The 27,298-nt window shown below is 41.8% G+C and overlaps 2 protein-coding genes across 3 annotated transcripts; one reads left to right on the top strand and one right to left on the bottom strand.

The window, feature by feature from the left end:
• The first annotated feature begins 4,621 nt into the window (after positions 1–4,621).
• Cdkn2c (cyclin-dependent kinase inhibitor 2C) lies at positions 4,622–10,450 on the top strand. 2 transcript variants are annotated; one of them, XM_063288321.1, is made up of 3 exons: positions 4,622–5,815; positions 6,184–6,407; positions 9,679–10,450. In XM_063288321.1, exons 2-3 carry the CDS (start codon positions 6,279–6,281, stop codon positions 10,054–10,056), a joined length of 507 nt encoding a protein of 168 aa, XP_063144391.1. In that variant the 5' UTR covers positions 4,622–5,815; positions 6,184–6,278; the 3' UTR covers positions 10,057–10,450. The 2 variants fall into 2 exon arrangements, with proteins under 2 accessions (XP_063144391.1, NP_571977.1); NM_131902.4 differs by having other exon boundaries at positions 5,295–5,815; positions 6,268–6,407.
• A 1,212-nt stretch (positions 10,451–11,662) lies between these two features.
• LOC134479085 (uncharacterized) lies at positions 11,663–26,722 on the bottom strand. Its single transcript, XM_063261354.1, has 3 exons — positions 26,657–26,722; positions 13,360–14,229; positions 11,663–11,987 (listed from the first exon to the last, which is right to left on the bottom strand). The coding sequence occupies exons 1-2, from the start codon at positions 26,720–26,722 to the stop codon at positions 13,468–13,470; spliced, it is 828 nt and encodes a 275-aa protein (XP_063117424.1). The 3' UTR covers positions 11,663–11,987; positions 13,360–13,467.
• Positions 26,723–27,298: the final 576 nt, after the last annotated feature.

Below are 27,298 nucleotides of genomic sequence, written 5' to 3'. Positions count from 1 at the left end.
TTGTGGATCTTGAGTAAGAATACTTAAAGGTAATAGGTCCTTTCTTACTATGTGATATTGGGGTCTTCACATTATCAATTACTTACTGTGGAATTAATTTTGATCCTCTGATTGGAAAAACCAAAGTTGTTGGGTTTTTTTATTTTTGTTGTTGTGGTTGTTGAGTTGGGTTGGGGTGTGTTGTTACTGTTGTTGTTTTGAGGCAGGGTGTGATGGCTAGTCTTGGATGTCAACTTGACTATATCTGGAACGAGCTACCATCCAGAAATGGATGGCACACCTGTGATCCAGATCTTGAGACTAGAAGATACAAACTTTTGATCTAGATCTTGAGGCTCAAGACATAGGACTTTAATCTAGATCTTCAGGCCCACTTTTAATCTGGGCTATACCTTCTGCTGGAGGTCTACATAAGGACTGTGGTGATTTGAATATGCTTGGCCCAGGGAGTGGCACCATTAAGAGGTATGGCCTTGTTGAAGTGGGTGTGGCCTTGTTGGGTGTATCACTGTGAGGGTGGGCTTTGAGAGACCCTCCTCCTAGCTGTTTGGAAATTAGTCTTCTCATAGCAACCTTCAGATCAAGTTGTAACTTCTCAGTTCCTCTTTTGCCTTGGTGATAATGGACTGAACCTCTGAACCTGTAAGCCAGCCCCAATTAAATGTTGTCCTTATAAGAGTAGCCTTGGTTATAGTGTCTCTTCACAGCAATGGAAAACCTAACTAAGACAAGGGCAATGAAAAAAGGAAGGTTTTCTTCTTTGCCTGCTTGCACTTACTTGCCAGCCCGTCCACTGGAGTCTACTTCTTCAGGATTCTAGTTTATACAGAAGACCAGCTAAAACACCCAGCCTGTGGGATTAAGCAACTACTAGATTCTTGGACTTCCCAATCACAGCTGGCCATTGCTGAGTTAGTTGGACTGCAGCCTGTAAGTCATTCCAATAAGTTATCTTTATATATACATATATACCCACACACATATGTACAGAGAAAGGAGAGGAAGAGAGGGAGAGAGGAAGGGAGGGGGAGGGAGAGAGAAATTTCATTCCATAAGTTCTGTGACTCTAGAGAACTCTGACTAATACACCGAGTTTCTCTGTGTAGCCCTGGCTGTCCTAGAACTCACTCTGTAGAACAGGCAGGCCTCAAACTGTCCACCTCTGCCTCCTGAGTGCTAGGATTAAAGGCTTACACTACCACTGTCTGGCTGATAACCAAAGTTTTTAAACAATGTTTCTTGCTTATTAGATAACTCATGAGACTAATATTACTACCAAGTTAAATTCCTGTTTTAGTAATCAAACAGGTAGTTTATCCAATGATTTAAAGAGTCTGTTAGGTAATCCAGGACTCCAAGCCCAAGTTATGAATTCAAGTCATCGAAAATGAAAATAATTATATTTACTTCATAAAATTCAAATATGTGTATCATAGTTAATAGCTGCAAAGGACTATAATCATCACTAATTAATATCATAACTTAAGCTTTCAAGTTGTTTACTAGCATTTTATTTTCTTACTTTTCAAAACAGGATTTTCTAAGGAGTTCTACAAGTACCCTTTGAAAAAGCCTGTTGGGTCTCAGAAATAAAATTCCAAAGCCACAAGCATAAGTAATTTTAAAAAGGCCCCCTAGGGGGCCACCTCTGTTATCTATAAACTCAATAAAGAAGAAGACTTTAAAACCAAGAAAGTATAGTTATCTCATCCACAATCCTCAAAGCTAATTATTTAGGAATTCTTCATTCACTGGAGTCAATATGGGAAAAATATGAAACAATTTGACTGAACCATATGCTTGCTGTAAAAACAATTATGAACTACTAAAGGTTCCCATGACTCTTAGTACTTAGTATCCAACTATGTAAGATGCCTTTAGGCCTTTGAGGGACATATCATGACTGTGTTAAAAGAAAAACTGTTACTTTTCAATGTAATACAAGGGTAACACGTTATAAAATATAAGCTTATCAATTGGGTAGTAGTGGTGCATGCCTTTAGTCCCAGCACTTGGGAGGCTGAGGCAGGTGTATCTCTGAGTTCAAGTCCAGCCTGGTCTACAGAGTGAGTTCCAGGACAATAAATGCTTATCAATGACAGATGCTCTTAAATCTAGCTCAGTAAACTAGCTTTCACAAAATAAGAGATTTTTTTTTCCCTCACAACAACTAGACCTGGTAGCACATGTCTATAACCCCAGAACTTTAAAAAAAAATGTCCCTAAGAAACAGTATTTTGGGCTGTAGAGATAACTTTGCAGTTAAAAACACTTGCTGCTTTTCAAAGGACCAGAGTTTAGTTCCCAGCACCAACCACATAAGACAATGTATCAGGGGATCCAATGTCCCCTTCTGGCCTTTTTGAGTGTTCTCTCTCACTCTCTCTGTCTCTCTCTCTGTGTCTGTCTGTCTGTCTGTCTGTCTCTCTCTCTCTCTCTCTCTCATCTTTACATTTATTTTTTACTTTTTCAAGACACAGCTTCTTTGTGTAATCTTGGCTGTCCTAGAACTAGCTCTGTAGACAGTTATAGGCCTTGAATTCACAGAAGTCCACCTACCTCTGCCTCCCAAGTGCTGGGATTACAGGTAAGTTCCACTACCAAGTAAGTTTTTTTAATGAATTTTAAAAGTTGATGTTTTAACAAGAGCAGCTGAAGTTATAGAAGTTATAAGAACAAAATTTTACTGAACATCTTTTGGTTCTTTTAGTGTGTGTGCGTGCATGTGTGTATTTTGAGACAGGGCACCTCTCTGTAGCTCTGGCTGTCCTGGAACTTGATCTGTAGACCAAGCTGGCTTTGAACTCACAGAGATTCACCTGCCCTGGCCTCCCAAGTGCTAGGATGAAAAGCATGCACACCACACCCAGCTGCTTTCACTCTTATCTGCAGGTTCTGTATTTAAGTTTATTTACATATTACTTGTGGGTGCTTAGGGTGCCCCAAAACTCTTAATACAACAAGGTAGAGTTGTGGATACTTGCAATCGAGCCATACCAGGCTGATGCAAGTTTACAAGTACTAAGCCAGCCTGAGGTACATAAGGAGCTGTAGGCTAGCCTGGACAAAAGCACCCTAAACACTGAATTTTCTTTACTCAGTTATTCAGCAAAGATATTTTATTTGATGAAAGTCATATCACACATACTCCCATTTTTATATAGAATGCGCACAATTTTATTCTTCTTCGCTACCATATATCCTCCAAGCAAGACACCACTACATTCTAGAAAGCAAGGTTTGTAAATTTGGATTAATGCCAGTTATCACTTTAACAGTGCCAACGTCCTATCACAGCTTCCATATAATTAAAAACTCATAGTTCCCAGAATAATCAGTACAGTATACATGGAATCCTAAATATTCTGTTAAAATGTTTTTTAAAGAAGTTCATCCCCTTTGTTGTTACCTGATTCACAATATTCAGCTTTAGTTACCTAAAAAAAAAAAAAATAGCTCTGATCGTTTTCTTAAAGAAGCATTGCCAAATTCTTGTAGTTCCAATTTTCCCTAACAGCCAACCTGTTGCTAGATGACTATACAGATGTCTCTGGCTTGTTTGAATACTTTCACTTTACTCCAAGGAACTGGGCACAGATGTTACTTGAGAATATATGTGCCGTGGCTGGTTCTAATTAGACCAATATCTTGGCGGGGGGGCGGGATCTTGGTTTCATTTTGACCACTGAATGCTTCATTGCAACCTTTGCTGGTATTTGTCTAAGCATAGAAATATAGAAGGCAGTAATCTCATATGCCTAAAACAGGACGTCAAAAGCACAGAAAATTGATGCTGGATATGGAAGGAACGATATGGGTACATTGGCCCTTTTACACCTAGGCTACCATCCTTACATCCACCTAAAAACAATCAAGCCTCCATGTAGTGAGTGAAAGAAATCCCCCAATATAAAGACACAGCTTTTTAAGAAAACATTTCTAACTAACTGTAAGCCTTGTCTAAAGTTAATTGTATTTCTCACTTTCCCTCAAGAATAGAAGTTAACATTTTCTAGACCCTGGAACTTTAAGGCTTTGAAGTTGGTCAGGATTTCTTGCAATGCGCTTTCAGTTCTCATAAAACTCAAGTCTACAAGACTTCTCTGCCGTGTAGTTCTGTCAGTCGGGTCCCCTCTGCAGCCCTGGCAGCGACCTGACAGGTGGCAAGGCCTGTGGCAGAGCAAAGGAGTCCAGCCAGAGCGCGCTCGGGGAGGAGGACAGCAGCCCCGGGCCAGGCCACTCGAACTCGGCGAGCCTGGTCGGGGAGCTCCGAGGAAGGTGGAACCGCCCCGCTCCAGCTGAGGAGACAGCCGGAGCGCCCGCGCTCTCCTCACCAGCCAGCAACAGGGCCGCCGAGCCTCTAAGGGCCTCAGCTTGAGCCCCCAGCCTCAGTTACCACCACCCGGGTCTCTCGCGGTAGAGGCTCGGCTTCGCCGACTCCAGCCAGCTCCAGAACAGCAGTCCGGGCCGGGCCGAACCCACCCAGCTTCAGCAGCGGCGACCAGCGCAGCGGGAGGGCGGGCAGGAGCTCCCGCGAACCCAGGCCCAAGGCGGGCAGAGAAGGGCGCGGGGCCGCGAGGGCGGAGCGAGCGCGCCGCGGGCCAATGCGCCGCCAGGGCGGAGGGCGGGGCGTGGGCGGTGCCCGGCCTTCCCGCTCCCGCGGCGCCCTAACTCCGCCGAGCCTCCTTAAAACTCTGCCGTTAAAATGGGGGCGGGTTTTTCAACTCAAAAAGCGCTCAATTTTTTTCTTTTCAAAAAAAGCTGATGAGGTCGGAAAAAAGGGATAAGAAACCGGCACCGTCCCTTCAGAGGCAACCGTAGCAGCAGTTGCTTCAGCGGAAAAAGAAGCAAAGGAGAGAGGAGAGGGAAAAATCCTAAAGGAAAGACGCGCAAGTGCCTGTAGCGGGGAACAGAGCAGCGATCAGAGATTTGGGGGAATCGGACTACAAAAGAAACTGTCAGGCGCGGCTCCCGACCGGCCGGTGCAGTCTGAGTCAGCTCCGGGACTGAGCTGGCTGGCAGTCGCTGTCCTGTCCGCGGCACACATAGGGGCACAGGCCGGAGGACCGCCAAGAACTAACTAACCAAGTGGCACCGGGCACCGAGCTGCTGGGCGGCCGCCAAGAAGTCGGCGGGACAGACTGCGCCCGGGATCTGCGGCGACCGCTCCTACTTCCAAAGACCCTTCCCATCATCGGAGGCGCCGGGAAAATCTGAAAGGGAGGGAAAGACCGCGACAGAGGCGACGGCCGCCGCTCAGCCAGCGCTTGCAGTGGAGAGCTTGAGCTAGCTCGGTCGTAGGCGGGAAGTTACTGGTGAGCTGGCCGGGTGCAGGCGCGATGCTACCGCGAGCTGCCCCAGCGGCTGGAGCCCCATAGACGCTTCCCTCTTCGCCCTACACGGTCCCCAGGCTGCCGGGAGTCCCGGGACCCGGCGGGGCCGGCATGACGGGCTTGGCGGGGGTCTGCCGCACACCCACCAGCCTCCGGAGACCCGCGCCCTGCCGGGCTCCCACGGCCTCTGAGGCTCGGCGGGGCTGCGGCAGCCCGGCCGGCGGGCTCCGGAGGCTCTTCTGAAGACGCCGAGCCCGCTTGGGAGTCGTTGAGACCTGAGAGTTGAGGGCTTCAGAACTGCTGCTCTGGTCTGCCTTCGGCAATCATCTTTAACCCTCCCGAGCACGTCAGCATCCAGCCAGCGCGGCGCTTTGCTAGCGAGCCGCACTCTGGACTACCCCCTTCTGCGAGACGGATGGAAAGTGAGCCCTGCGGAGGACCTGACTCTGAAATTCTGCCTCAAGTCACCACTGTGAACAAGGGTGGGTTAATACCTTTTCTACTCTCCAATACTTTTTCTTTCGCGGTGTTTTCTGAGCTGACCTAGTCCCTTAAGTCTCCGCAACATCCTCCTCACAGAGCTGTGAAGCTTAGGTACGTGACAGCTCTGCCTACATCTCACGTCCATAGTAATTAATCAAGAAAAGCTTCTGTGTATGTATCTCTGTCGAATCGCCAGAGTCCTTCTTAGGGGTTAAGCTAAAAAGCTAGGGAAGGAGCCCCTCTCCAATGGGCTCAGTTTTGCTGAATAATCACGTGTGAATCGAGGGGCGGGCTTTTGGCAGGCCGACCTTACTAGTATTTACTACCAAGCTCTACTCCAGATTAACCATCCCAGTCCTTCTGTCAGCCTCCGATGCCATCATGCAGCCTGATTAGGAGCAAAGAAAAGGGGAAAAAGAGAAGCAACTAATCGTCTTTTCCCGATCGTCAGGACCCTAAAGAATGGCCGAGCCTTGGGGGAACGAGTTGGCGTCCGCAGCTGCCAGGGGGGACCTAGAGCAACTTACTAGTTTGTTGCAAAATAATGTAAACGTCAACGCTCAAAATGGATTTGGGAGAACTGCGCTGCAGGTTGGTATCCAGAGAGGTGGGAAAAACAAGTTAATAAGGTTGCCTGGGCTTCTAAAATGACAGCTTTTAAGTTTGGAGGGGTACAGATCTTCACTGTTTTAAAACCTACATGGTTGCCATATTTTATATCTTTAAGTGGATCCAACTCCCCAAAATGACGTACTTTGGAGAAACTGGTCAAATCCAATAACATCCTCGATATCAAGAGAATCCTAGGTTTGGTCATAATTTTTGGAATGCTTTTGTGACAATGGAGGTTTTAAAGTAGTCTTATCGTCGAAATCTGTTTGTTTTGTGCAGTGTTGTTTTAGATAGCTCTTTAAGCACATTATTGTGATTATTATTTGAAGTAAATACACAGCTAATAGTGGTTTTTCACCTATTTTGATCCTAATCATTGACTTTAAAGTTAATTCTGTTGCCGGTTAGGCAGGGTGTTTTACCTTCAGCTGCTCCATGTCCTAACAAACGACCTTTCCTCGTTTGGTATGGGATAGCCTGGTCACCAGGACAGGGTGTACATTTTCACAGTTAATACAATACCTAATCCACCCATTCAGGAGTGAGGAGAAATTAAAAGGTTGAATTTTCTAATCAGAGCTAAGCAGTGGTGGTTTTATTATCCCTGTGGTCATGTGGTGGTATGCTCTAATTTTCAGTGATTAGATTTACAGGCAACAACTGACACATTTCCAGCTGCCAAATATGTACCTGATATTTTCCCCCTCCAAATGTTATCATGTAACTTTGCTGAAAGGTTTAGAAGCAAAACATTGGGAAAGTGATCTCCACCGGTTGCTTTTATTGGAGTTCTGATAGTACTCCTGGGAGCTTTTCCCATCCAGAAGCAGCTTTTAAAAAACCCACTGGGGTAAAGGCATTAGAGATTTTTGTTTCTGTTTTAAAAATTAGAGATTTAAGTGGCAGGAGATGCCAGAATGGAGAAAGCTCATTTGGTCTGTATAATTTAAATCAGAATACGGCTGGCCTTACAAAAACCTTCTCTGCCGAGGAAGATTATGCAGAAATACTAAAATATTTATCTTGATTTGGGAAGATTAAATAAGGAAAAGGTTTTGTTTTTGTTTTTCTGCTTAGTACTTGTGGACTGGCTTGGTGGTGATAACAATGCCATGAACTCCAGATGCTGAAAGGTTTTCTATTGAAAAGTCACAAAGTAGAAAACATTTCATCTGTGTTCAGAAAAAGACAGCACAGGGCGAGTGGGTAATTAATATAATTAAACTTTGACAAACGTTTAAAAAATAACCACCCAACTTTGCTTCTATTAAACTTAGATAATACCCACTTATTATAGCTTAATATCAAAACATATAATGAAACAGGTACACACAAATATGAGTCTTTTTTCGGTATACATAATCCTGACTCTGAAATTGTGTCATCAGGAAGAAATTTCTTCAAAATCATTTACACTCTCACTTTCTGCCAAAGGTGGCAAATTTTACTCTGTGATTATGCTTTTTACTCAGCTGCAGAAATCTTTTCTCCTTTGCTCTTGTTTTTCAATCAGAATAATCAGAGAACTTCATCATACATTTGCTTTGCGAAGGTGTTTCTTGTTTTGCTCACTTTAAGTCTTTAAATGTGACTAAGGTTTTAGGGAGAGGTGTCAAAAATTAGACTATTAATTTTTAATAACCAGAAAATATATTTCATGGAGATTCTGGAAAAATAAGTCAATTTTCTACTGCCTTAAATAAGGGGCTGAGAAGGGTTTATTAGAGAGGAAACTTAGTATCTTGACAATGTGTGTACTTGTACTTATAAACTATTATTCGCTCCAAATATATTTTATTAATTTGTACTCTCTTAAAACATTTTTAAAGAGATATAATCAACTTTGTTCATATTTTCAAGTGGATTAGTATTTGATTCTAATAAATATTGAGTATCCAGTAAGTAGCCCACTTACTATATTATTATATAACTTAGAGTCTTATGAGTGTACCCAATTACAAATGAAAACCAGCTCAAATGCTTGGATTTTCTGGCATGTTAATGAAAATAATTTTTACAAGTTAATTAAATATATTTTTGCTCTCAAGTGCTGTTATACAAAGTATTTTTACTTATGAGAGTTTTTTTACTTAAAGATAGCTTTTAAAGTGTACATTTAAACAGCAGTAAATAATTCCGTGTAATATAAAATATTTTGAGCCTTGATAGCAAGTGTTGATAGTCTATTCTGACTTTCAAAACAGTGGTAGTTTACAAATAGCTATTCTCATATGTAGTGAGTGCAAACGGAAATTAGACAGGCTCACCAGTTGATTATTAAATGACTCAAACCACAAGACAAAGCTGACTGTTCCAACACACACATCACATATCTTGCTTTTACTTTTTGTTCACTTGAGTACCAGAAAGCTAGTTAGAACTTTGAGTAGTCCTATTAATATAGTAGGATGGCCATTTGATTCTTTTCAGGGATGGTAGCCATGCAATCATTTCCTCCCTGATGTGAGGCACATCACCAACTTAGTTCAAAATAAGTCGATATAGTAAGTAATGTAGAACACAGTGGCTTAATTTAATACCTAAATGGCCGAGTAATATTCTGTAATTTGAAATGAAGCCTAAGCATGGAATGCTCCCAGTAGCCAATATTTTAGCCTGTAAAGAAAACATACTAATGCTTGGACAGTTCAAGCATATCTATTTGGAGGAGCCTTGTTAAAACTAATCATTTAAGAAAATGCCAACTCTGGGATTTTAAAGGATCCATTCTATAGGAAGTGACACTTATGGGGGAAGTTTAAAGATTCCCATCATTGGTTTTCAGTAGCTATTAGGAAATAAATTTTATCCTCATTTAATCTTCCAGAATTAATACTCCAGGTATAGTTTATGAGCATGAATAAACAAACAGGAGGCCTTTTACCCAAATTACATTCCTTTATAAAAAAAAGAAAAAGAATTCATGGGGGAAAAATACACACACACAGGTCTTTGTGAAAGATAACCAAATTAGCCATCAAATTTCTTCGTGTTTCAAGAATTCTGTTTTATTGACCAATTTATTCTACTACATCTGGGCTGATTTAGGCTAGTTCATCAATTTTTGTAGGTTTTCTTCTATGTTTATTGACTGGTAATTTCCTACTGCCACAACCTCCAAACTGTATTCTATGGGTCTTCTTCAAGAATTGAATCAAAAATAGTTACCTAAATAGGACAAATAAATGTCTTTAAATATTGCTGTGGCTCAAGCCTGGAGGGATTCTCCCATCTTTAACTTCTTTCCTAGGTTATGAAACTTGGGAATCCGGAGATTGCCAGGAGACTTCTCCTCAGAGGTGCTAATCCCAATTTGAAAGACCGAACTGGTTTTGCTGTCATTCACGATGCTGCCAGAGCAGGTTTCCTGGACACTGTACAGGCTTTGCTGGAGTTCCAAGCTGATGTTAACATCGAAGATAATGAAGGGAACCTGCCCTTGCACTTGGCTGCCAAAGAAGGCCACCTCCCTGTGGTGGAGTTCCTAATGAAGCACACAGCCTGCAATGTGGGGCATCGGAACCATAAGGGGGACACCGCCTTCGACTTGGCCAGGTTCTATGGAAGAAATGAGGTCATCAGCCTGATGGAGGCGAATGGGGTTGGGGGAGCCACGAGCCTGCAGTGAGTGTGGTGGTCTTTTCCACCCACCGCCTTCTCTTTGTCCCTTAGTTGGCTGGCTGTCCTGTTTTACTATCACTTATTAAAATATAGGGTTTCGTTTTGCTTTGTTTTCATATTTTAAGCAGCTAGTCAAATCCTTCAAAACTGCCTAAGTGGAAATCTTACTACAAGTTTATGAAATATTTAAACATCTTTTTCACTGTCAAAATTCTGATTTCTAACATGTAATTGCATATGGCTATCTGTGCCTTTCTTCTGGATATTTTATCTTTGATTTTTTTTTTCTTTCCTTGCTTACCCTTTGCCATTCTCAATGTCTGACTTGGAGACTTTGTTTTAAAAATTATTTGTCCTGATGCATCTTTTGCCTAATTAAAACACATTTTTTCATAAGAGGACCACATTTTCCTGTGATTTTTACCTGTGATTACAGCCCACCCCTTTGTAAGAAGTGTGTTAGAGTTCATGATAGCATAAGTCTTAGCATTAGAAAGGAACACACTGGAAGCCTGGTGCCAGTGTGACTGCAGTGGAGCCAGTCCTCTTATCTCCTTCCCCTGCCCCCTCAAAGAATCCATTGGCTGGCTCTGCTCATATTAGTATTTTGGCTTCAAAAAAGAATATGCCCAGCAATTTCGAAGATCAGGCTTGAAATTATTTCAGTATGAATTCCTTGTAATGTCCAACCAACCCCCTTTTCTCAAATTTGAGTCAACTGGCTGAAAGGTAGTTTTTGGAAGAGCATCAGCTCTAAAAAGCACCACTGACGTGGTGCTTCCCTTAGGTTAGGTGACTTTTTAAAACCATAAAATGAGGGGCTGGGATTTAGCTCAGTGGTAGAGTGCTTGCCTAGGAAGCGCAAGGCCCTGGGTTCGGTCCCCAGCTCCGAAAAAAAGAACCAAAAAAAACCCATAAAATGAAACAATTACTTAATGTGTTTCAAGCCAGTGCAACACCGGCCTTCCCCCCCGAAAATGTCAAAAATGCAATACTATAAAATGTTTAAGTATTAAAAATATAAATATTGGTATTCGTGGTAGGAGACTAAAAAAAATCTCAGCCAGGAAAAAACGTATAGATGATATATAAAGACCATACCTACCTAGGGTCTACAGAGAAAGAAATATAGAAATTTTCACATACATAACAAGCAATTCTTCCATGTGGAGTTTGACTCATTTCCACTTAAAAAAAAAAACTAAATGAGTCTTTGCGGGAACATGTTTAGCTTAATAGATTGTTGAAGGAACTAGACATATCTCAGATTTCCAAAAGGATTCCCCCATATCTGGTACTTTTACTATCATGTTAAAGATAGTCACCAAAGGATTTCAGTGCAGTCACCATTTATAAGTTTATAAATGCTGCATTCATCACTTGCCACACAAACAAAGATGTTTTATGTGGAAGTTCCCTCCCTGGCTTCTTAAGCTCTTTGCCTTCAATTCAGAAAGAACAAACTACTTGAAGGTTTATTGAGGGCATGGCTCTAATGTCTGCCTTTGCAAAAGCTGCAAGGGCGGAAGGCAAGTGGTTCTCATGGGCTTATCTTCTAGTGTAATGTGAGAGCCTGGCATCAAAAACAAACATTTTCACTATGGGTTAAAAATTCGCATTCCCTAAAGTGAATGCAGAAAGATTTTTTTTTTTTTTTTTTTTTTTACAATTCTACATGAATTGACTTTCAATGGCAGTATGATGTTAAACTTAGGAAACTTTTGAAGGTACTAGTAGAGATGCTCAAAAAGGAAAACCTTTCAATGTAAAAATAGACTCAATATATAAAATAAGCATAGTACTATGACTGAAGGCAGTTCCTTAAAACCCTTCTTGCCCATTGCAACGGTAAAGTTGGGCAATTCTAAATTTCCAGTCCAATTGACTCGCAGTCCCACACATCTCAGCATTTACTTTATCCCATGATGTGGAAGTCACCTTTAGAGATGTCAAATACAAAGGCATGAAACGTCCATAAAGCAAAAGAGAAGTCCTGTAATTGCTTTGTTCTCGGGTGGTCTGAGCACAACAGAGCAAGAGGACGCACTATCTCTTCATCAGCTTAAGATTTGCTAGGCATTAAAACATCTCCACATTACCCTGGCTCCACGCAGGAAGCAGCTTTGCTAATCTAAGTATTTTAGAAATGAGTTATGTGGTCCCCTCTAGGAAATATGAAAAGCTATCCAATCTCTCAAAAACCTCGACAGTACTCAGTAGAACCCTTTGAATAAGCAGAGAACAGAGTGTGTTGCTGAGCTTAATGGGGTCTAAATTGCAGCGAGCTCAGGTCGGAAGGAGTCTGAATTTATTCAGGTGCAGAGTAAGGATGAAAAAGCTAATTGGATAGAGTGCCCGGATCCCCAGGAGACCCTGCTATATTAAAGATAGAGGTTATAAAGTAGAGATTCGAGCTGAATTTTCTTCACTATGCCCTAATCCGCACCGGGACACTCAGGTCCAGCCTTTGGACAATAAACTAAATCCAACTTATACCTGCAAAGGGTGGTGTGTGTGTGTGTGTGTGTGTGTGTGTGTGTGTGTGTGTGTGTGTGTGCACACGCGCGCGCGCGCGCTACAGGGTCGCAGTCCACCTGGTACCAGACTCACTAACCAAAATATCTTTCATTTCTCTAGTGAGTCAGTTTTGGGTTTTTATTTTATTTTATGAATATCATTCATCAATCAGGGCTGTGAGGAGCTCTTGCACGCACACACAGGCACACACACACACACACACACACACACACCACTTTGAGTAACTGACAAATACATAAAGTATTGTTTCCTGAGAAAGCAATCTACTTGGCAATATAATTTACTCTATCTTGATCATATTGAATGTCAGAATTTGTGGCCTTCAAGTTTCCTGTTGCTCGGAAGTTGCTTTAAAGCTTTCACCAGCGTCCAAAAAAACAATGAAAACTGTCAGAGTGCTGGAGCAAGAAGGGGTCATACTTGCAAACCTCCCGGACTGTTCTAAGCCACCCCTGCCAAAAGACAGCAGAGGAGAAAGCCTCATGTTGGTGTGTGTAGACCGTGCTACCTTTTCACCCGGCAGTTACATGCAAACCGACCCACGCAGGCACTTAGTGAGAGGCAGAAAAACAAAAATCCCCGCCTGAGATGGGGTAAAGCTCTGCCCAGAGCCAACCGCAGCATCTATGGAGGGACTGAGAACACATCTTTTGTGTCTCAGACTTGGACTAGGTCTGGGTGCAATAGGGAAGAAGCTGGAGCCGGGCGCTCCTTCTGCGCGTGCAGAAAAGCCGGGGGTGGGGGTGGGGGAGCTGCAAAACCGTTAGCTCACTTTTTTTTCCTTCCTCGCAAAGGTCTCTTTTCTCTTCTCTTCCTGTCCAAATATTTCAAATTTCCGCGCCTTAAATAACAGTCTTCTTTTATTTAGCTAGTTTCCCCCTCAGGTTTGGCGGCTGGCTGGTCTCTGCCCCTCTATGGACCTGGGATGCCTCTCGCACCTCGGTGTCTCCTGCAGCCCCCACATCACCCCATGCCCAGCGCGCTGCACTGAGCGTGCCTGCACGAGCCCCAGCCCCGGCCCTCCGCGGCTTCTCTTGACCTGGCTGTTCCAGGCACCCGGAGCCACCGAGGCTGCCCCCAGCCGGGTCGGGAGCCGGCCTGTCTCCCAGCCCAACTTCCCTCCCTGAGCCTTAGGACGCGTCCGGCTTGGGGCTTGGAAGCCCACAGCCCTGCGGCAGCGAATGGCAAAGGGCAAGAGGAGAGCTACAAAGGAGGCCAGTGGCCGCAGCGCGCGCCAGCCCCCAGCCGCGGGTAACCTTGGAGGCGCCCTCGAGTGAGTGTAGCGATGGTTCGTGGCTAGCTGGCACACCCGGAGGAGCGGGAGGAGGGAGCTGGGACCAAGGAAGGGGGAACCGGTCCCCCAGGACTCCGGGAATTGTGGACGACTACTGCAGCCAGCTCCCGGTGCTGGCCCTCCGGCAGTCCTTCCGTTGGCTAGAGCTGGCCCCGGGGCTGCGGCCGGAGGGCGGTGCGCGAGCTGTGGTGAGCAGGCCGGTGAGCGCCTGGCTGTCCACGGAGGTGAGCTGGCGGCCGGAGCCGCGGACTTGCTGCAACCACTCGGAGTCCTACTCCAAAACCTGATCTCCCTTCCTCCCCTGGCGATGACAGCTGAAGACAGCCGGGCTTCCCAGCTTGCATCCAACTGCTAAGGAGACAAATTCTACTCTGGCTTCTTACGGTCTTGGACTATTCACAAAACTGCCCCATGGTTTTGCTTTTCCTCCGTAAATTCCTAGACATCCGGAACCGAAAATGCACGTTCATTCATAAAGACCCCAGCCTGAACGGTGGCCTTCAGGGCTGGGGTGTGCAGAACACCTAGGAGTATGACTTTTTTGTGTGTGGGTTTTTTTCCCCCCAATCTTCAGCGTTGCCTCAGAAGAATCCCCCTTCTCTCCCAACTCCCAGATTTGGATATACACTTGGTAAATTAAGATTTCAGCGAAATATTTTCTCATCTGTGTAGAGACACTGTGTGGACTTTAGGTGTTAGGATGTGGTTTTGGAATTTTCTGTGTTGTCTTTAATTCTCAGCAGACATTAAAAAAACAGTTTGGTCTCAGCCAGCAAGTGAGCAAAGGTTATTCCTGCTACCACGACACCTGCAAAAGCACAAGTGGAGCTCACATAGTTTGCTTGCCATGTTCTAAAATGGATTCTGAACCTTCCAGAGAAATCAGCACATATAAGGAGGGGAACCTGAGAACAGAGGTATACATTTTAAAAAATTATACAGGTACTGTACAAAAACTGTCTCACCTAATCTCTGTGTGTTTCTGTCTCCCTGATCAAAGCAGAATTTCAACTTAGGACTACTTGATAATTTTATATACAGCCTTTTTTTCTCTTTTCTCACACTCCATTCTCCCCTACCCCCAAATACAAAACAACCAGCCAAAAACAGCAGCCCTTTGGAGGAGGAAGTAAGAAACCAATTTCTATCCAACTACACTTCATTTCTTCCGAGTACTAAGAAGAAATCCTTTCAACCAGTTCTAAGGAAGAAATAATTTACCAGAAAGACATTTAATTGGTATAATTATAGTGATATTGTCCTTTTTATATACAAATAATGGAGTTTCTGTAGTTGCTAAGTAAAACCCAGATTGTTTCCTGAGAATATTTGGACATGGAAGCTTCTGCTTTTAATATTTCATCAGTACAGCAAGTCTCTTAGAAAAGTCTAGAACTGTATCTTAACCATGTACAGAGCCGTAACATGTTGGCAGATTTTATTTCTGTGCCTTTGGTTTTCAAATTAGTTACCTCAATAGTGAAAGTTCCATATAAAGGCAAAATATCCCAACATCTTTTGATGTTGGATTTTTAACCTAGAAATGCAACTAAATTATCAACCACATTAAATACTGTCTACTTCCCTGGTCCTGCTCAGTGTAGTCTGTACACTTGCTGGAAAAGAGGTCTGTTAAGAATTTTAAATGTGTGCCTCAGAAACACAGCTTCCTAAAATTAAAAAAGAAAAAAGCCAGCATTCTGGTCTAGGGACAGTCCTGCCAGCTGGCAGTTCATGAACAGCCCATGCTTGTGTCTTCTCTCACAAGTTCAGAACCACCATTCTGCATAAGGTCCTTCTGAGCCCAAATAATTCCTATCCTATAGTTATCTCCTTAGATGGTTTCATTGGGGAAAAAAAAAGGATGCCCTCAATGATACAGCAGTACCTGATGTGCAGTCTACAGTTAGACACTTTGGACCAACCTTTATGGGCCACTTAAAAATGACGTGCATTTCCTCCTTTGTCAAGGTATGGAGCAGGTCTTAATAAATATCATCACCTTAAAGAATGAATGAATGAATTTGCAGATCAATAGTAATCTTACAGTGTGGTGATGATTCACAGTAAAATAAAAACACTAGTGTAGTAGAACCAGTGGTCAGATTATTAAATTGAGCAGCATCTGATTGGTGGTCAATCACCTACTACTCTCTGCCTAGATGAGCAATAGTAGGTATTATAATGTGTGTGTTTTCTTAACTTATCATGTTGTGTTCCTCATGAGAAAAAGAGTTGATCATCTCAGGGTCTCTTCTTCTATGTTAAGTAAGCATAACTGGGAAAAGTAATTTTAAAAATAAAACCATCTTACTCTATTAGCCCTGTAATTTTGCTTGTCTTAACTTTAAACCCCCCTTTTTTCCTTTTATTTTTTTCTTCACATTTTGGATAATGAACAAAAAAAATGATAGCATGTAGGTAGAGAGGCTCATGTTTTAAAAAATTCCTTCTTCCTTAGCTGTCTCTTTTAAACTTTAAAAGTAATTACACTCACTGATGCTAAAAAGCACTTGTTATTCCCACAGCTAGAATTTGCCCCGAGTCTATGGGTAAAAGCCTTGGCCTGTATTTGTTGGAAGTAAAGGTAAAGGTGAAGAAGTCTTGACACTAACTTACAGCAGTCATGTATTTAAGTCTCGAACATAAGTTGGAATGCAAAAAGCACTTAATATTTTACATATGCTACCAATATTTTTTAGCCTAAAACCAAGATCTAGGAACGTCTTGAATGTAATTTGTGGTTTTCAAAACAATTTAATACATCTTAATTTGGCCTATTAAGGAAATGCTGATTGAGTTAATAAAAAAGAAGTTAAGGGGAGGCAAGTGGAATCTCTGTCAATTCAAGATCAGTCCAGTCTACATAAGGAGAACCTCAAAAGTTAAGTCGTTAATAATTATGGGGAAATGTACAAACAGGACTTCAGGATCAAGGCCCAGTTGCCTTTAAAAATAAATTATTCCTGCAGGTAAATTATGTAATTTAACTGTATGCTTAATACTTTATAGCTACATTTTTTTTTTACTTCCAAGTGTTCTCTATAACCATACAGTTAGTATTGAGCAGACCATTAAAACAAGGCTTTTTAGCTGTGTCCCACATGAATGTTTTATGTGTATTTTCATTGAGATATTTCTTACCAAAATTTTATATGGAGGAGATGGACATTTTGAACAAAAATACCAATTCACTCCACATCACCTTTTAAAGATTTGTATTACTGCAGTTCATACAAATATGAGCTATAATGTTTTTCATTATAGGCGAGCTCATTTTCACTCATGATCCAGGGAAGGGTAAAATCCTAGAACTGAAAGCACTACACAGGTCCTACTTCTGCCTGGCATTATTTAAAATTCTTGTCATGGGGCAAGGACATAGCAATCCATTTAACATTTACAGTTAAGAAATTTCAAATACAAAGCCAGAATCTTGATAACGACAAGAGGACAAAGAGATATTTTAAATATTTTAGATGGATGTGGCCGTAGATTAAATATTAATTACACAAAGGGGAGGTTTGATAAGGAATCTAAAAGCAAGGACCAAGGATGAGCAGTAAAACATATCTGTCCAAGAATGAAAACAAGGCAAATGGTACCAGCTTTTCCTGCATCACTACAGTAAATATAAGCAAATTTAAAGTTCTTATATGGACAGTTTTCCAGTTTCCTATGAAATTTTCTACTGCTTTCATTTGAGGAATGTTTCAAAGATACAGCTAGGAAAAAAAACTGTTATTTATAGTCATATCTATAAATTAATATATTTTTTTCTTACATATAAAAAGCATATATTCTGTCCCAAGCTAGCAAGACCAGCACCATTCTGAAAGGCTTAGTGGATACAGTTGGCCATCTGGTGTAGAGTCAGGGCCTGTTCTGTGTGAGACCAGCATAAGGCCACATGGGAGAGATCACTGAACTGGCTAAAGGCTGGCTAATTTGTTTTAAAGTAATCAAAATGGCTCCGAGCTAGTACAGAGTGCCCACAGTTGTTGAAGTATACCATGTATCTACCAGAAAAGCAGAGAGCTGAACAGAAAGAGTATCAAAGGAGAAAAGGTATTTCAGTTCAAGTCAGACACAACTAATGCCTAGGAAAAACAGGAAGACAGAAGTATCATAGAGAATCGTGTGTAGTACTATGTATCATAGAGAATCCTATGTAGTGCTATGAGCTAAATGCCAGTGACTGAAATCCTGTTTAAGGGGCTTATTATTTTAACCCTTTTTAAAGATTGAAAATGTGTGCTTCTTCAAACATGTGGCTATTACCTGTAAAAATATTAACTCTCTTTTTTTTCCTGTTCATCAGATTCTATTGAAAGACCATGTAACATAACCAAAGACCAGCAAATGAGTTTCTGACTACCAAAAAATTCTGACATAAAAGAATTTTAAAAATCAGTGCTCTCTAGGGAAAATAATGTCTCAAAATAAAAGGATGAAAACAGTATACCATTTTTAAGAAGAAAAGATTATACAGAGGATCAAGGTAATATTTTTTATCATTTCTATCCCAAAGTATATCTTTACCACTATTTTGAATTTAAATATGTATAATTTAAACAAGAGATAATATCTGTTTATAATGGGGATTTTCTACTTAGCAACAGAATATACTGGAAAAAAATAAGATCAAAGCATTGGACATAAAAAGCAAGGTTCAGAATGACAATGACATTAAATCAACTAACAGAAAAGTCACCTCTCACAAAATCACCTATTAATTTGAGGGAAAGGATTTCTGAGGAAAACTATTTAAATCTCCTTCCATTAGGTTAAAATAATTACTGGAAAGCAACATGACTATCCAGAACCAAAACCCAGCGGTCTCTGTGTAGTTATCTGATAGCAATTTTTCTGAAAGATTTCGAAGGCTGTTTCAATGTAATTGTGCATGTATTAGCATTTGGAAAAACTTCTCCACAAAGCCTTGGATTATACAGAATTGTGTCATCATTTGCAGACTAGTAAATTATGAACACATACATAAACATATATGGTATAGGCGAAATATCTTTTCTTTTTTAATCTTTATTTGCTTATTTGTTTGGTTTACATTTTAATGAGACAAAAGAAACACATAAGTAAGTTATGAATATTTATTTCGCATCTGTATTTCCTTGTTTAATATTCATAACTCCTTCAAGGCAAGGGTTGTGTTGGGCCTCCTTTTTTAAAAAAAAAAATCCCTTTCTACCAATCAGGAAACTCAGAATTGATAGAAAGTGAGCACTTGTCTGTAGAGAGCTGGTAACTTAAAAATAGCACAAGAATTCAAACTGTGTCTTTTCTTTCTCCTGCCAGATGGAAAGGTTTTCACCAAACTGGCACAAATCAGTCAAGTGGATAATCATGTATCATGAACCCATCAGCATGGTCACCTAATAGGCTTATGCTGTTGGGACCATGGGCCTTCTGCCTTTGAAAACTGGGAGAAGCAACCCCTCTTTTTCATGTTCCTGTGAAGAGCAGCAAAATGTGTACAAAGACCCTGCCCCCCCATAAGTCCTTAATAAACCACAGCTATTACTAATAAACCACAAGCAACAGAAAGACACAAGCTCTCTTTTTTGTTTGTATGCTTTTGTTTTGAGAATGACTTTGTAGGTCAGGCTGGCCTGAACTCATGAAAATCCTCTTGCCTCGGTTCCCAAGGCTACAGGGTTATAGGTATGAACCAGCCTTGCCAACTAGGAAATCCATTTTGACCTCAAGGGACTTAAAAGTGCCTGGTGATGTGTACTTTAGATTGTACCGACAAAGGGGCCTTACTAGGGAAAATACTGGAAAGGCTGATGATACTAATTTAAATAACCTATCACTGGATACCTCAAAATAATTGTCTTGTAATCTCTCAGAGTGCCTTAATCTAACAAATACATAGATTATGGAAGTGGCTACATGGAGAGAAATTTTATAACAAAATCATATATAAATAAATATTTTGAAAGACATCTTTCATTGTTTTGTACTAGGTAACTATGATACTGATAAAACTATGACTAGAACTGTAATCATTATGAAACACAATCCATCACAGTAGTTAGTATAGGAGGGTCAGTGGCTTTAGAGCAAAATGACTTACAATTATGACATTAGTTGACTATCTCACTATGAAATAGCTACTTAGCTCTTCTGACCTTTACTTTCCTTATCTGCAAAATGGGCACAAAACTCTTTACAGGGCTCTAATTCATTTAGGCAGTATTTATTAATGTTACCTAAAAGTCTGTTAATACAGAGGTTTCCTGTGACATCAATCTAGTTATTGTAGTCACAAAGCAAAGAAAGCCCCACAATTCTAAGTAATAGAAATATGTATACTACGGTGTGGTGCCTCCAATCTAAGCATTAAAAAAAGGGGCCAGAGAGATGGCTCAGTCGGTAAAGAGCTTGTCGCACAAGCCTGATGACCTGAACTTGATCCCTGCAGCTCATAAAATGGTGAAGGGAAAGAACAAACTCCACAAGGTTGTCCTCTGACCTACACACACACACACACACACACACACACACACACACACACACACACCTACATCCCGGGCATATATAATAATAGTAAATAAAATTTCAAGTTAAAATTTTTAAATTAATTAATGAAACCTTTAATTAAGACTTTGAATTACCACTCCAAGAAACTTCATATGCATCTGATCAATATATATGTTCATCAGTTTAAGAATTACACTTAACTGGCTATTGTGTGTAAAACATCACTCTTCAGGTGTGTGTGTGTGTGTGTGTGTGTGTGTGTGTGTGTGTGTGTTCATCTGGAGACTGTGCCTGTGTGCTGTGGGGGTGCTTGTGGAGTCCTGCAGGGACAGGCAGTTGAGAGACAGCCTCTGGAGGGTTCCGGGAACTGAATTTCACCCTCCGCAGGAGTAGCAATCACTCTTAACCACGGAGCCATATTTTATTGTACTCTGTATGTGGCAGTTTTACAAAATGGTCTGTTTCTTGAGGGTTTGCATGGCATTGGATTCATCATTACATATTCAGCATGTAGAACAAAAGTGAAGATTAGTCCATAAAATCACCCCAGAAAAATGCACATCCTGAGCCATCACGCTGACGTATAGAATACTTGTTAGGATGTAGAATTGCATTGCTAAGAAAATATGAGAGGCTGGGCGTAGTGGTACATGCTTTTAACCTCAGCATTGAGGTTCAAGGAGCTGTGAGTTCAAGGCTAGTCTGGTCTACATATAGAGGACTAGGCCATTAGGCCTATGTAATAAGACCTTGTCTTAATAAAAAAGAAAGGAAGGAAGGGAGGAAGGAAGGAAGGAAGGAAGGAAGGAAGGAAGGAAGGAAGGAAGATAAAAGAAAAGAAAATATAGAATTTTACAGAGAACAAAAATGAGGGAAGAGAACCCTAATGCCAGCTGCTCTCAAAGAACCTTGACAAAGCCTTGGAGTAATTCTCGAAGTTAGGAAGAGCAATGGAAGGTGATACCAGGAGTGAAGAATGGACGTATACGCTCCATACAATGGACTGTCTTTAGCACAAAAGGGAACGAAGAGCAAACAGAAGTTACCACATGGACGAGCAGTCAAGCATGCTAAGTGAAAGAAGCCAACACAAGAGCTTACATATTGTGTGACTTTATTAGATTAAATGTTCTTAAGATGAGCTCTAAAGTAGAGGAGTGGTTAACAGGCGCTATAGGAGGGGGATCTGAGGAGTAACTGTGTGGATACAGTTCCTTTTCCAGGGGATGAAAATGAACTAGATAGTGATGGTTGCTGCCCAGCCTTAAGAATATGCTAAGACCACTGTATCCCTACACTTCATTAAAAGGTTTTGTTGTCATAATTGAAATAGAATTACATCACTTTTCCCCCTCCAGCCCTCCTTCAATGCCCCCATGTCCCCGCTCTCAAACTGATAGCCTATTTTTCTGTGATTATTGTTGTTACCACATATATGTGTGCATATACGTACACAAACACATACTGACACATACAACCTGCTCAGTCCTTTTTTGTTGGGGGTATGTATATAATTCAAGGCTGACCATTCTTCACTGGACAACCAATAAAGGGCTTTGTCCCTGGGAGAGGCCCATTCTCCACACCCTAGCAGTCATTAGTTGCCTATAGTTTATTTTGTCTAGTGACAGGATCCCTTCTACGTTAACTTATCCATTGATATTGCCATCTTTCATGCAGCCATTTCTAGGAAAGGCTGTTTCACAGAAGACTTTCTGGTAGTGTGGCTCTTACAAGCTCTGCACTCACTCTTTTGTGATGTTCCCTGAGCAATAGATGCAAGAGCTGTGTAGTGGTTTGAATACGCTTGACTTATGATAAATGGCACCATTAGGAGGTGTAGCCTTGTCAGAGTGGGTGTGGCTTTGTTGGAGGAAGTGAGTCACTGTAGGTGTGAGCTTTGAGCGCCTATGCTCAAATTCTGCCCAGTGTGGAAGAGAGGCTCCTCCTGGCTGCCTTTGGATGGAGATGTACAACTCTCAGCTATCTCTCCAGGATCGTGTCTGCATGTGTGCCACAATGCTTCCCACTACGATAATGGACTGGACCTCTGAAACTATAAGCCAGCACCAATTAAATGCTTGCCTTTATAAGAGTTGCCTTGGTCATGGTGTCACAGCAATAAAACCCTGAGACGAAGGTGATGAAGATATACCCACCCGGCTGGACTCCCCACGCACGGTCTGTTGATCTTATTATGCCCAGTTGTGGTTTTCCATGATGGTTTCTACTTGCTATGAAGAAAGGCTTCTTTGATGAGAGGCAGTAGCTACAATTCTCTGTGAATGTAAGGGAAAGACTTTGAATGTTGTGAAGAATTATTCTGGTTTAGCAAAATGGAGGCAGTAGATTCTTTTCTAAGGTCCATACTTCCACAATCTGGCTAGGTTTGCCCGAACCAAGCATGGTTTCCCTCTTGTTAAGTGGGCCTCTAATCCAATTAGGCAGCTGATGGTTGTCACTGACGTGTGAGTGCCACTTATTACACCTCCATGCATATATTGCCGTGCTGGTGATTGCTATAGTTCAAGGATGTTGCAGCTAAGCAGAACTGCTTAATTGCTTCCCTCATTTACAGCCTGCAGAGTATTCTCCAAGACCAAGGTAGACTGCGGGAAAGAGGCCTTCAGGTCAGATCCAGCTAGAATCACCAAGTCCTATTCCTAAGTGTGAGGTGTCTTCAGCAATTGGGTCCCACCTTCGATCCCTGAAAGGCAACTGTGAACTACATCCATTCTATATGGTTTGAGAGCAATGCCTTTGTATAGCCTAACAAGATAAGTTATAAGATGTTCATATTTCCTGCCATTTCTTTTTTTAAATTTACTTATTTCATGTATGTGTATATACTGTCACTGTTTCAGACACACCAGAAGAAGGCATCAGACCCCATTACAGATGGTTGTGAGCCACCATATGGTTGCTGGGAATTGAACTCAGGACCCCTGGAAGAGCAGTCAGTGCTCTAACCACTGAGCAATTTCCCCAGCCCTCCTGCCACTTCTTTAGAAGGAGGAAGAAACAAGAGAAATTAGCAACAACAAAGTCCAGACAGGATATTTATTCACACATCCTCAGGTTAGCCTATCAGAGAGAGTCTTACACACCTGTGGGGCCCCACAATCAGCAGAGCCGAGCTACAGAACTACTCTTGTGTGGAACAGCCAGCTGAGGAAGGATACGGAGAATGGAGTATATGATACACAGTGGGATTCCTTTTGACCCTAAGGAAGGATGCAGTCATGTCATTTGCAGTTAATCATATTGAGTGAAGTAAACCAGTTTTAGAAAAAAAGGTATAGGTCTTCTCTGTTCTACAGTTCATAGATTTCATGTAGAGTTTATTAGATTGTGGGTATAAGTATGACCTGACAGAAGAAGCAAGTCTATCTTGGGGAGCAAAGAGGACTAGCAGGATAGTGAGGGGTGGACAGAGAAGGTAGGGGACAATGTGAGGGGCTCGGTGTATAATACACGCTTCTGCAAACGTGTCCTTTTGTAACACACTACCATATACGCAATAGAAAGATAAAATGTTTTAAGCCACATTTGTGTCTACTGCTCTTAACATACCCTTCTTGGAATGTCAAGAAGAAGCTGTCTCCTTGAGGATTTCCCTCCAGGCAGGAAGGATTATGTTCCTTTTGGATAGCTCACCATCCCCCCGTTTCTGTCATAATTCTTACCACATGTTAGGTGTCCAGCAATATATCCTGAATGCCTGAAGGCATAGTGAGTCATGGGGGGCTCTCAGTGGTACAGTGAATACTGTGTGTGCCTAAGGCCCCGAGTCCACTCCCTAACAAACACTGCGAGAAATGACCGTTTCTCTCCTGAAATGTTTTATTGTGACAGGCACACAACCTACTCTGACTGTACCTCGCTACCCTCACTTACTCCCCTTCTGTTGGTTTCCCTTCCTCTTTCCAAATAGTCACAGTCATGGTCACGTAGGTTTGACTGTATGAGAAAGGTAACGGAGCAAGCCAGAGGAAGCAAGACAGTGAACTGCGTTCTGCTCTGGTCTCCACCTCAGTACCTACCTCATCTTCCCTCAGAGATGGCCTGTGATCTGTAAACCAAATAACCATTTTCTTTAACAAGGTTGTTTCCATCAGCGTTTTAGCACAGCAACAAAAAGCAACCTGGAGTCATCTCCCTCCTACTTCTGTGTTTGTTTTACGTAGAAGTCTGGCCTGGTTCTTCCAGCTCCCAGAAACCAGACCCAGAGTCGGAATGTATGTATTACCTTGGCTGTATAGCTAGGCTCTTCTCTGACTTGAATCATACCTTAAGATAACCCACTTATTTTAATCTACATGCTGCCATGTGGGTCAGGTACCACGAGTCTGTCTCTCTACATCTTCCTGTGTGGTCTCCAGCATCTGGTGCTATCCCAAAATTCTTTCTGCCTCCCAGATATCCCACCTTCCATTCTACCCTTTCCTATAGGCCATAGGTTTTTAAATTGACAGGTGATGCATCCATACAATACACCAGATACTCTCTCTGCAGTTTTATACATGAAAGACAAGAAAGTAAGATGTTTATTTTTCTGAGTCTGGCTTATTTCATCTAACAGGGTGATCTCCAGCTCTGGTTCCATTCATTTTCCTGCACATGATATAATTTTGCTTTTTTTTTTACTGAATAATAATCCATTGTGTATATGTACCATATAGTTTATGTATCTGCTCATCCATTGATGGATACTTAAGCAGTTTCCATAACTTGTCTACTGTCAATACTGCCCTGATAAATATAGATGTGCAAGGTCCGTTATTGTATGCGAATTTTTATCGCCTTAGACATGTAGCTAGATCATATGGTAGCTTTATTAAGTGTTTTTGAGGAAAAGTTCCAATTTCTTCACTGACTGTGCCAGTCAACTTTCTTACTAGCAGCATATATTCTTCCTCCCTCCCTCCCTCCCTCCCTCCCTCCCTTCCTCCTTTCCTTTGCTTTCTCTTCCTCCCTCCCTCCCTTCCCTCCTTCCTTTCTTCCTTCCTTCTTTCCTTTGCTTTCTCTCCCTCCCTCCCTCCCCTCCTTCCTTCCTTCTTTCCTTCCTTTCTTCCTTTCTTCTTGCTGATCACGGTGGTACACACGTTTAACCCCAGTACTCAGGAGGCAGAGGCAGGCAGATCTCTGTGACTTCAAGGCCAGCCTGGTCTGCATATCACGTTCAAAGCCAGCCAGAGCTACATCGTGAGGCCATGTCAAAAGAAAGTTTTCAGTGTGTGTGTGTGTGTGTGTGTGTGTGTGTGTGTGTGTGTGTGTGTGTGTGTGTGTTTCCTCTATATCCTTACAAACATTTGTTGAGTTTTGTTTTATTGATGACAGCTATTAGGACTGGGGTGAGGCAGAATTCCATTGTATTGGATTTGCACTTCTCTGATGGCTAACACAATGAACGTTTTCTTCCTGTCTTTGTTGGTAATTTGTACTTCTCTTGAGAACTACATGTTCAGGTCATTTGCTAATTTATCAGCTGGACTCTCCATTTTCCTGGGTTTAACTTTTTGAGTTTTTACAATACATTCTGGACACTAATCTGTCAATATAGGCAAGCAATGATTTCTTTCCCTGTACTGTAGGATGTCTCTTTGTTCTGATTATTTCCTTTGTTGTTCAGAAGCTTTTAATGTTATTATTTTGTTGTAGTTTTTAAAGGCAGAGTTTCTCTATACAGCCCAGACTGACCTTAAGCTTGCAAGACTTCTATTTTAGCCTCACAAAATGCTGGGATTGCAGGCATGTTGCCACAGCTGGCTTTCAGAACGTTTTTCATACAACCGTAGTTGTCTCCTCCCTGCTTTCCCCTCCACCCACCTCCTCTCCCTTTTCTCTCTGTTTTTGTGCGCAAAAACACAAAGGTTTGCGCACGCTAACAGGTGCTCTGTCACTAAGCCATAACCTCAGCCTCCATCTGTTAGGTTCCTGATACTGTCACTATCTATTGAGATCCTAGTCACAGAGCCACTGCCTACATCTTGAAGTGCTCCCCTATGCTTTTCTGTGTCTGAGATCAGAGTCTTACAGTACAATTGCTGATCCATTTCAAATTGATTTTATATGCAAACAGAGATATGTCTAATTTCAGGGTTCTGCATGTAGATATCCAGTGTTCTCTGTATCATGTGTAAAGTAGTCTTTTCCTCCCAGCTTTATTTTGTAACCAACAATGTAATGCTTCATTAGAAATTATTGTGTGTAAGTTTGATAGGAAACAGAGATTAAGTAATTTCAAAATATCACTCCTAAAGTTACTTACTAATTGTGAAGAGAAAATAAATATATCACTAACATGGAGCAATGTCAGCGAGGCATGGTGGAGCATGCCGGTAATGCCAGCACTCGGAAGGCTGCTGCAGGAGGATTACAAGTTTGAGATCATTCTGTTCTACATAGCAAATCTAAGGCCTTTATTGGCTATGTGAAACTTTGTCTCAAAAACAAAACAACAACAACAACAGCAACAAAAAACAAAAAAGCTGGGAGTGGTAGGGTTTGCTTTTAGTGTTAGCATTTGGGAGGCAGTCAGACCTCTGACCTCTAGGCTAACCTGCTCTACAAAGCAAGTTCCAGAATAGCCGGGGCCACACAGAGAAATCCTATCTCAAAAAAAGCAAAACAAAACAAACCATAGAAATGGCCAGGCATGATGGTGCCCACCTTTAATACCAGCTCTTAGGAGGCAGAGTCAGGTAGATCTCTGTGAGTCCAAGGCCAGCCTAGTCTATGTTAGAGCCTCAGGCCAGCCTACATAATGGGACAATTATAAAGCAAACAAGCAAACCAGCAAACAGCAGGAAGATCTTTTCAATACCAACTGACCCCTAAGCACCTTCGCAGGGCCGCTTTGTGTGTGTGTACTGTTGTCTTATTTTTATCTTTTTAGGCAGAGCTTCACTAT

The sequence above is a fragment of the Rattus norvegicus genome, chromosome 5 (assembly GCF_036323735.1).
Source record: "Rattus norvegicus strain BN/NHsdMcwi chromosome 5, GRCr8, whole genome shotgun sequence".
Lineage (NCBI taxonomy): Eukaryota > Metazoa > Chordata > Mammalia > Rodentia > Muridae > Rattus > Rattus norvegicus.
This window is presented reverse-complemented; position numbering and strand designations above follow the sequence as displayed.

Excerpts from the sequence above, each read along its gene's own strand:
- Cdkn2c (XM_063288321.1), top strand. The coding sequence starts at position 6,279 with ATGGCCGAGCCTTGGGGGAACGAGTTGGCGTCCGCAGCTGCCAGGGGG. Across the intron at positions 6,408-9,678 it reads TTGGGAGAACTGCGCTGCAG|GTTATGAAACTTGGGAATCC; the intron begins GTTGGTATCCAG and ends CTTCTTTCCTAG.
- LOC134479085 (XM_063261354.1), bottom strand. The coding sequence starts at position 26,722 with ATGCTCCACCATGCCTCGCTGACATTGCTCCATGTTAGTGATATATTT. Across the intron at positions 14,230-26,656 it reads TTATTTTCTCTTCACAATTA|TTGGATGCAAGCTGGGAAGC; the intron begins GTAAGTAACTTT and ends TCTCCTTAGCAG.